The 10426-nt window shown below is 54.4% G+C and overlaps 1 protein-coding gene across 1 annotated transcript; it reads left to right on the forward strand.

Moving 5' to 3' along the window:
- Positions 1–535: 535 nt before the first annotated feature.
- LOC135320968 (mitogen-activated protein kinase kinase kinase kinase 1-like) lies at positions 536–10068 on the forward strand. Its single transcript, XM_064484197.1, is given in 17 exon segments — positions 536–542; positions 952–1007; positions 1129–1176; positions 1341–1383; positions 1477–1549; positions 2087–2218; positions 2625–2687; positions 2920–3001; positions 3504–3620; positions 3848–3930; positions 4684–4738; positions 7489–7573; positions 8461–8537; positions 8613–8694; positions 9501–9609; positions 9705–9822; positions 9952–10068. Coding segments are annotated over 17 exon segments (1347 nt in total).
- The last annotated feature ends 358 nt before the right edge of the window (positions 10069–10426 follow it).

Here is a 10426-nt window from a genome sequence, read left to right on the forward strand (position 1 = left end):
GGAAGGAATTCATTAGGAAGTCCTAGGCGGGGAATCTGAGGCCCACAGAGGGGAAGTGACTCACATCACCAGCTGTCAGACCTGCTCTGTGCCCTCTCTGTCTGTGTCTATATTGTCCCCTCTGAATCTCTCTTTCTCAATGTGTCTGTTTTGCCACTTCTTGGTCTCTGCCCAGCTCACTCTTTGTCTGCCTCAGTTTGGATCTGTGTCTTATTTTCTGTCCCTGACTCTGTCTCCCTCTGACTTTCCTCATTTTAACAAAGTCACATCACCTCCTGCTCAGAGCCCTCCAAGCCTTCCATTTCCCTCCAACAATAAGCCCAAATTTCGCATCACAGCACTCGAGTCTGATGCCCACAACCACCCCAGGCTGACCCACCTTCTCTCCACTCCACCCACTTTGCCACTTTCCAGGCCCACCAGGCACTTTCCTACCTCCGGGCCTTTGCACTTGCTCATCTTGTTCACGTTGAGTGGGAATGCTCCCATCCTCAACCCCGTCACCTTCTCAGAGTTGCTTAGCTGTTCACCCAGTATGAAACGTCATACCCCTTCCCACACGTATTTCCTGTTGTCTTTTCTTCCTTTTGTTTTTTTCTATTTATTCGCATCTCACATACTGTTTCTTTCACCTATATCTCTTGTCTACTGTCCGTATCCCCCACTGGAATATTCTCTCCACGAGGGTGGGGATCTCTGTCACTGTGTCCACAGCTGTGTCCGCATTGCCTACCACGGCGCCTGGCACACAGTAAATGTGTAGTCTGTTGAATAAATCTATCTCCTTCTGGCCTCTGGTTCCCTGCATTGCTGCCTCTCTTTTCCTGACCATTCCTTGTCACCTCCTGTTACTCCCTCCCCATGTGGTACGTAGTGTGGGTGGCAGTCAGGGGCTCCTGGGGCCAGGTTTCCTGGTCCCCATCTGACACCCTGCCGGTGTGACCTTTGCAGTCACAAGCCCCCAGTCAGAGATCCAGATCAGCTATATCTGCTGGGAAGTGCTCCAGGTGAAGCGATGCTTGGTGGGTTAGGGAGGGGGGAGGCGATGCTTGGTGGGTTTGTGTGGGGGCAGGTCTCTGCTCAGACCCGCAGAACACTCACAGCCCCCCTCTCCATCCTCCTCCCCAGGGACTGGCCTATCTACACTCACAGAAGAAGATACACTGGGACATCAAGGTGATCTAGGGGCAGAAAAGTAGCCTTGGTGGGTGGGGCCTCTGGGAGATGGCAGTGGTATTTGGAGGGCTCAGACGGTGTGTGACCAGGGAGCAGAGGCAGAGTTGGGCTGGCAGGAGTGAGGGGTGTCTGTGACAGCCTCTGATCCCCCAACTCTTCCCCAGGGAGCCAACATCCCCATCAATGACCCTGGGGAGGTCAGACTGGGTGAGTGTGGCTGGTGGGGGTGGGGAGGGGGACTGGCTGGGAGCCAGAGGGGACAGGGACCGTAGGTCAGTATGTCTCTCCTTCTGCCTCCAGCTGACTTTGGTATATCGGCCCAGATCGGGGCCACACTGGCTCGACGCCTCTCTTTCATTCGGACACCCTACAGGTGAGGGGTGCCTGGCTGGCAGCCAGGGGTGGTGCGGGGTTGGTGGTGGTGGACAGCGGCTTTCCCCACCATGGATCTCTGGCAATCTCCATCCTGCCTTTTTGCCCTTCCTCTGCCTTTCTCTGTTGAGCGTTCTGTGTACTCTGTGGCTCTCCCTTGAGTTTTCCTTTTCCCTAGGTCTTTCTGTGCATGTCTCCCCTCCACGTGTTTTTCTCAGTGTTTGTGTTGATTTTGATCCTGATCTCTGTCTCTCCATACCTATCCGTGGCTGTCTTTTCTGTCTGTTTCAGTCTGTGGCTCTCCCTGTCTCTTTGCCTCTCTCTGTCTATGTTTTCTAGTCTATCTCTGACTCTCTGTCTTTACCTCTCTCTGTATTTATTTCTGTCTCTCTGCCTCTTTGTGTCTGCATCCAACTCTCTCTGTGTCCCATTCTCCGGCTCGCTCCCTGTCTCTCTCCTGTCCCCCCACCCCCTACCTAGGAGTCTCCCCTCCCCTTCATCATGTCACCCCTGGCTCTCTGAGGGTCTCTGCCCCTAGGATGGCTCCGGAAGTGGCGGCCGTGGCCCTGAAGGGGGGATACAACGAGCTGTGTGACATCTGGTCTCTGGGCATCACAGCCATGGAATTAGCCGAGCTACAGCCACCACTCTTTCACGTTCACCCTCTCAGGTAGGCAGATGTGGCAGGTCCCCTGGTCCCAGAGATCCCACTCGACTCTGACCCTGAACACCACCCCCGCCTGCTTCCCCACATCAAGACCCCCCTACAGGGGATCCCTCTCCCTTCGAGCCCAACCCGAGAACCTCAACCCAGAAAGCATTTTCTCCAGTCCACACCAGGAGCCCCCAGTGCAGGGAGTCCTGCCTTGAGGCTCCCCCGAACCCTCTGCAACTCTGTAACATGATGAGCAGCATCCCCTGGAAGTGGCGTCCTGTGCATTGTAAAACCTACCCCTCATTCTCCTCCTGACCCTCACTGCTCTCTGCTGACCTCAGTGCCCTCGGGGGTCCCTCACATCGTGAGATCTGACCTCCACTGGGAAGTCTGAATCCCATGTTCTGTCCTTGCTTTCTAGAATTCTCTTCCTCATGACCAAGAGTGGCTATCAGCCTCCTCGGCTAAAGGAAGAAGGCAAATGGTAGGAGAGAGTCATGGGAAGGTGGGAGAGAGAGGGCAGAATCAGGGCTGATGATCTGATGGAATGGTCTCTGGTCTCCTCATCCCAGAACTTGCCTTTTGGGGGGGTTATTTATTTATTTATTTATTTACTTTTAGAGGAGGGGGTTGAACCTAGGGCCTCCTGCATGCTAGACATGCGCTCTAACACTTGAACTGTACCCTCCCCCAGTACTTGCCTTTTTCTTCCCAAGGTCGGCTGCCTTCCACATCTTCGTCAAAGTCACCCTCACCAAGAGTGCCAAGAAACGACCTGGCGCCACCAAGATGCTCAGTGTAAACCTCCCCTCCCTGAGCAGCCTTCCCAAACTCACCCCCTGTGAGAACCCCCCAGGGCCTCCCTCGGCTCCCTAGAACACTGATGATTTTATTCCACAGAACGCCTATGGCCCTTTCAAAGTCCCTGCTCCCTCTGAAATCCCCAGGGCTCCGCCTTCCAAGACCCTCCAAATTGTACCCCAGACCTTTCCCCCAAGATATGCTGAGTTCTAAAACCTCACAAGTTGCCAACGGCTTCAGGACCCATTCCTGGGGGTTCTCTGGAATTCCAGGGGACACCCGAGACACCTCTGGAATTCTCCAACTTCTCTAAATTCGTCTGATCCCTTCAGACACCTCAGAATCCCCCAGGTGGCAGCTGCCCAGACTTCCCCGCCTTCTTCCTCTATTGGCACCTTCACCGCCAGATTCCCTTAGATGGGTTCTCAAGCCCCTGTGCCAGCCCTCTCCCTGCAGCCCAGCCCTCTGTCTGCTGACCGCCTCCTCCTCCCACCCCCAGCACCGACTGTTGTCCCAGCCCGGGCTAAACAGAGGCCTGATCCTAGAGCTTCTTGACAAACTGAGGAACCCAGGGAAGGGGGCAGCTGTTGGCGAGATTGAAGATGAGGAGCCTGAGGTGAGTGGGCCTTGCTTGGATGACAAAAGCACTGGACGGTCCCCACCTTTGCTCAGGCTGCTCCCCTGCCTGGGGTGTCCCCTTGTTGCCTCTCTTAGAAGGAGAAAAGCCAGGGAGCATGGGGAGCTTGGCACAGAGCTGGGGGCACAGAGGTTACGGGAGAGCCGAGGGCTCCAGACTGGGCTGCTGGAGGCCGGTGGGCCTGACGCGGCTGCCGCTCTGCCCAGCTACCCCCCGCCATCCCTCGGCGGATCTGATCCACCCATCGATCCAGCTCTGTGGGGATCCCAGTTGCGAACTGCTGTCGTCAGTAGAGAATCCTTAAGCTTTGGAGACCCTTGTAATCCCCTCATCAGATTGCCAGAGACCCCAGAGATCCTCCTCACTTCTAAACAGACCCTCAGAGGCCCCCCATTACCATCTGATCCCACAAGAGGCCCCAGAGAACCTCATCTACAAAATGATTCTAGAGACCCCTACCTCTCCGCTCTGCACACGGAACCCATAAAATTTCCTATAACCACCAGGACTCCCAGAGACCTCAGAAACCTTGTTCTGATCCCAGATACCCAAGTGGAATCTAAAAACAAACTCTCTAAAACCATGTTGAGCCCCCATCGCCCTGATCACAAATCTTGACCCCAAAATGAGACCCCTGTAAACCAAGATCCCTCCCCTGAAGGGACAGCTCCAGTCCTAAGATCCTGGCTGCAGACCACACCCACACCCCAGTTCTATTCTTTCTATTCCCGAATCCATGTCCCCAGCTCACTGTGTGTCACCTGCATACCACCCCACCCCAAACCCCATGGCGGCACATAGAGTTCATGATGCTCAGAGGCATGTAGTCCAGACCCACAGCTGACAAGGTGAGATGCCTCCCCACTGCCCCGCCGCCCTCCCCTACCCCTGGGCCACTGCTGACCCTTTCCTATCCCACAGGCTCGCTTACAACCCCCTGGAGGCTTCAAGAGCAGCAGTCCTAGGTCAGGGACCCTCAGCGTGGGAGGGGGGCTGGGATAGGTGTGGGGACCGCCCGAGGCTCATGCCTGTCCCTCCTCAGGAGGAACCTGTCAGAGTCCGAAGATGACTACGACAACGTGGACATGTTAGAGAGCGCCACAGACCCCACCAAGCCCCACCATCCATGACCCCAACCTCAGCCCCTGCTTTCCTTCCACCACTCAGCCGTGACCCCTGGCTGGACACTCAGTACCCACACCTACCTTCACCCTAACCCTGACCCTCCCACACCAGCCCCCACTCTCCTCCCCACCAACCTTTCACCGCTAACCTCACCCCAACTCAACCCTGGAGCCCCTGCCACATCCTAGTACCCAGCACTCACGTCATTCACTGATTCATGTTGGGCTGCTGCTCCAGACTGACCTCCTCGACAGCAGGAGCCCTGCCTGCTCTCGCACTGCTGAAGCCCAGCATTGTGCTGGCACACCCTCTGTAGACTCTTTGTGAATATATGTATGAATGAAGGAATGAATGAATTAACAAATGAATGAGTAAACAGATTTTTCTCTTCCTTCCCCAGGCCTGTGGTAGTGGAGACACGCCCAGCAGATGATCTACTGCCCCCAGCAACCTCTATATCCAGGAATGAGTCACTGGGTTTCGGAGTGGGTGTTAGGAATCAGTCTCTGCACCCCCTCCCCTCCCCAGTGGACACAATATAGTGGTCATGACATGCCTGTGTCTCCCAATAAACGTGATTTTAGCCTCTGCTGTCATCTTGGTTTTCTGTGGTGAGGGGAGGAGGGCCGAATTCCTGGATGCCTACTGACCCCGCCTCCAAATTCAAAGATCCAGTACAACATCAGGGATGCAGCACAGACATTATTTCTACAGCACATGGTCACCTCTCCCCCAGCGGCCTTGGGAGGAGGGATTTGGGGACTAAGGGGCTTGCTCTAAGCATAAGGCATTTGAAGTGGGAGTGAAGGGCCAGCTGTGGGTGTCTCAGCTAAGCTGGTCCTCATACTGCGTGCGGAAACAATCACCAGCAGGGAAGAAATCCCAACATCTCTCTTGGTAGAGACCAGCCACCACGTTCCTCCCCACCAACCCTTCACCCCTAACCTCACCGCAACTCAACCCTGGAGCCCCTGCCACATCCCAGTCCCCAGCTCCTCCTAGATGTTGCTCCAACACCCAGACCTCAACTGCAGCCATAAACCTCAACCACTGGCCCTCATCTTTCTTCATCTTCTCACCCAAACTCACACTGAACCTCAGCCCCTGGGAATTCTGCCCCCTCCAGACCCTCAGGCCCAGAACTCAACCTCAACCCCAGGAGTCAACCCAGGCCCCCATCTCCCTCAGACCCAGGCCTGGGGGAGATCCATTCCACACATCTCATCTGTAATAGGCTCCCATGCGGCATGCCCGGCACCAAGTGAGAACCCGACCCCCAGGAGCTCATAGGACCTGTGTTACTAGGTGGCTGTGATGATGCAGAGACCTAATGCACTGTCAACACTGATATCCAAGTGTTGCTGTTACTATGATCGTCATGGTTATTAGTCCTTTCACCCTCAGCTCCAGCCCAGACAGAGTCAAATCCTGGCCCTCGTGAGCTCAGACTTCCAGCCCTAACCCACCCCAGTTCTTGCTCCCAAAACCCTCTTCCCCCACTTAACCCATCTGTGTGTTACAGCCCCACCCTCGCAGAAGACATACATCCTCCTCTACCCCCCAAAGTTAGGTCCTGGGCCACAGCTGGGGGACTGGGGCCAGGAGGCAAGGGTCCACAGATGCTGGGATACCGAGCTCTCCAGGGCTGGAGTCTAGGACACTAGGTCTCTTGAAGTCCTGGACGACCATCATGATGATCCCACTGGGATCTGGAAGTGGCATCCCTGAACCTAGGTGTGGGACTCAAAATATTGAGCCTGATGAACTCTCATGAGTAGCTTTTCCTTGGAAACTCCTGCTGTACCCAGGATTCACCCTTTAGTTGCCAGAGTATGTTGATGATGATGTGCGGGGGGCGGTTAGATGGGAAGGCTGGAGTGGTGGTCGGATATTGTGGGGAGGATCAGACCCAGGATGCAGCATCAGTTCTGGCAGGGGCAGACAGCAGGGTGCCCTCTCTCGGAGATCATCTCATGTATTTCCCCACTCTCCCTCTCTGTTTCCAAAGCCCAAGTTCCGTTCTCCATCTGACGAGGGTCCTTGGGGGACTGCGGATGAGGGGCAGCTGAGCCCAGGGGTACTGGTCCGCTGTGCCAGTGGGCCAACCCCCCCGCACACCCCAGCCTCCCGCAGCCACCCGAAGCCCCCACCTAACCGCTCACTCAGGTAACAAGGCAGGCTGGGGTAAGAGGTGGACAGAGGTGGGGTTAGGGCAGGTCGGGAGGGTGATTTGGGGGCTGAATTTCCCCACCCCATCTCAGAAACTTCACTGTGGAAACCAGCACTCGGGAACATGACCAGCCCCCAATGTAGCCCCCAATGAATTAAAAGATAAAGAGAAAAGTGAGGCCAGCTGTGCTGAGGACTCACACCGCTGATCGTGGCTGGGGATGCCTGGTTGGGGTTGCAGGGCTGAAGACTAATAATGATGACAGGTGACATTTGTTGAGCAACTCCTCTGTGCCAGACCCTGACCTCATGTCTTTACATGGTGTATACCTTCACAGATGGAGATAGATAGCACAGACATAGATATTGCCCCCATTTAAAAATGGGGGAAACTGAGGCACAGCGGGGTAAGTAGATTTCGAAGGTCATAAACTTTCAGGAGGCAGAGGCAGGATTTTAACCTTGGCACTCCAGAGTCTTAACCAGGGCACCTTCCTATCCCCTCCTCTCTTCTGCTGGATGGGCTGCTGCCCTGCCACTATGGCCCACCCAGGGATGTGCCCTTCTCCTAAAGTTCTTCAATGGCTGCCCTCTCTGGATCCACAGCACGGCGGCCTTGACACACCACTCCACCAAAGGTGAGCATTCAGGAGATTCTGAGAGAATATGATGGGGATGGGGAGGGTCCTTAATGGAGGTGCAGATGCAGGGACAAGGGGAGGGTTTTAATGGGAGGGGGAGTTGAGGAGCACTGGCGGGGGCAGAGCTAGGGGTGACAGTTGGGTTTTAAGGATCAAAGATGGGTAGAGTGAAGATGAGTTTGAGAGTGAAAACCAGAAAAATTAGAGTTTGGAGGCCAGGAGTGTCAGATAAGGCAGAAAGGCCAGCGTTTGGGGTACAAGCCTAGGGACAGATGGACCCCATTTACCTCAGTTGGAGGTTAGTGGTAGAGAGGCTAAGATCAGCATATTGGGGTCAGGAGAATTAGGGATGGGAATGTAGCCAAAAGGGAAAGTATTTGGGGATCAAAGATGTGGAGACAAGGTCAGTGAAGGGTAAATGTTAAGGAAACAGTAATAGAATTTACTTTCTGTCACACTGGACAGAAAAAGCTATACGTCAGGGCATCTGAATTTGAGGATCAGTGTTGAGATAGGAGTAGCATTTAGGGAGCAGACTGGTGAGAAGGGGGGATAGAATTTAGAGGGCTATTACGGGAGGCATGTTTAGTGTTGAGGTCAGAATTGAGGAGACAGAGGGTCAGGATTTGTTGGTTCAGAGATGGAAGAATAAGCAGAACGGGGGAGGTCAGAGGCTGGGGAGAATGAGACCGGCTCCAGGGAACAGGTCAGGGTTTGAGTTCAGATTTGGGAAAACAGGGACTGGAAATGTCAGCGTTGGAGGCAAGTAGAGAATTGAGGGTCAGGGCTGGGAACAGAGTACCCGTGTTTGGGGTCAGATGAGGGGGCCTGGGAGGTCCTCGATGATGAGGCAGGTCCCAGCATCTTCATATCTGTTCCTCAAGACCAGCACTTACACCTGGGAGCTGAGGAAGGCATTTTCTTTCTGAACCGAAATGATCAGGAGGCCACGCTGGAGATGGTGAGGGCCAGGCAGCACCGCGGGTGAGCCAAGGCTGGGAGGCTGGAATTGGGAGGTGCTGGGGTCTTACAGGAGCTGTTTCCTCAATGCTCTGCAGCTCTTTCTAGCCGGACTACCTTGGTGTACTCCATCAACAATGTCCTCATGTCTCTCTCAGGTCTGGCTGTAAGTTGGTTGGTATGGGTTGGAGTGGGTGGGTCAGATCTTAAGGAGTCAATGGTCAGGGTGTGGGAGCTATCTGGGCACAGCTGAAAGAACACTTAGGATCCCATTCCACAGAGCCCACAATTCAAATCCCAGCCACGTTTTCAATGTAGGACTTGGGGCAAGAGACTTTGGCTCCCAAGCCTCTGTTTCCTCATCTGTAAAATGGGGCTCACAATACTGCCACCTCTCAAGTCAGTTTTGAGGTCATTCCTACAATGAGTTTGTCTTTACATTTCTTTGATGGTCATATGACAGTCCTTATCCCACACTTCACTAAACTAGATTGAGCGAGCTGTAGGTTAAAATTTTGTGTCATTGTTTTAAAAACGCTTTGTGTAAAAGAATTTCTCATTTGTGAGGAAACACCAAGCCAAATAGGATTTTTGAGCTCATTAATATCACATCCGGGATGAGAAACTTTTACAGAATCTCTAGGTATGTTTCTTCTTAAACTTTTGTATTATGTGTAACTTCACCTGACTGGTTAAGTGTCCATAGTTTCTCATGTGACTACAGGCGCCACTAGGGTTAGGAACGTACTTATTTTACTCACCATTGTTCACCAGAGCCAAGCACACTGCCTGGCCTCTCGTGGGCATTTAAAATATGATAAGTGAGAAGCAAAGAAATACAGGTGCTTGAGATTTAAAGGCTTGGGCATTTCAAAGGGATGGGGCCCAGGGAAGGTTTGGGAAAAGCTGGGAGTGTGCAGTTCCCTATAACTTCCTGCTTCCCCTACCTACCCACACCCTGCAGGAAAGACCCTCCACCTGTATTCTCATAGCATCCTGGGCCTGCTGGAACGGAAAGAGGCCAGAGCAGGAATCCCCATTGCTCACATCAGTCCCCACCGGCTACTAGTAAGGTACGAGACCCCAGTGGTTCCACAGACCCCTCTAATATCTGATTCCTGCCCCTACCCCCCACCCACCACACACTCATGCCTACCTTCTTCTGCAGGAAGAACATGGTCTCCACTAAGATCCAGGATACCAAAGGCTGCCAGGCGTGCTGTGTGGGTGAGCGAGAATCTCCTGGATATTCAGAGGGGAGCGGGGCCAGGGGCATGACTTGGACTGTAGCCACTGAAGAGGGTTGCAGAATTAAGGCAGGGTGTCCAGAGCCCGGGGAAAGATGTGTGGCCTTTGGGGGCGCGGGGCAGGGGAGACAGGATTGACCCTAACCCATCCTCCCCACCTCCACACAGGAGGGCGCTAGCTCCCGGGGCCCGTTCCTGTGTGGGGCATTGGAGACATCCGTGGTCCTGCTTCAGTGGAAGCAGCCCGTGAACAAGTTCCTGCTGGTCCGGATAGGGGGCCTGTAAGCACTGGGGACTTTGTCAGGTTCTGTGGCGGGGGCCTTCCACTCTTCTGCTGAGAGCTCTTTGAAGTCGGGCTTCCACCCGAGGTCTCTTCCCAATCTCCCCAAGAGCCTGCTCTCCTGGAGGCTCCTCCTTCTGAGGCCCTCCGGTTCTTTAAGCCCCGCCCTTCGCCCCGGGCCTAATTCTTCTTCAGGCCCTGTGCCCCGCCAGGTCTCTTAGGAGACCCTATTCAGGTTCTTGGAGCCTCTAAGACTTTGGTGCCTCGGAGGCCACGCCCCCTGGGGGGCCCGGCCTTGCTGTCACCAAGGCGGCACGCCCCCTAGTGGAAGCCACGCCCACTCTGAGACCACACCCCTCAACT

This window comes from Camelus dromedarius, unplaced genomic scaffold (assembly GCF_036321535.1).
Source record: "Camelus dromedarius isolate mCamDro1 unplaced genomic scaffold, mCamDro1.pat HAP1_SCAFFOLD_45, whole genome shotgun sequence".
Lineage (NCBI taxonomy): Eukaryota > Metazoa > Chordata > Mammalia > Artiodactyla > Camelidae > Camelus > Camelus dromedarius.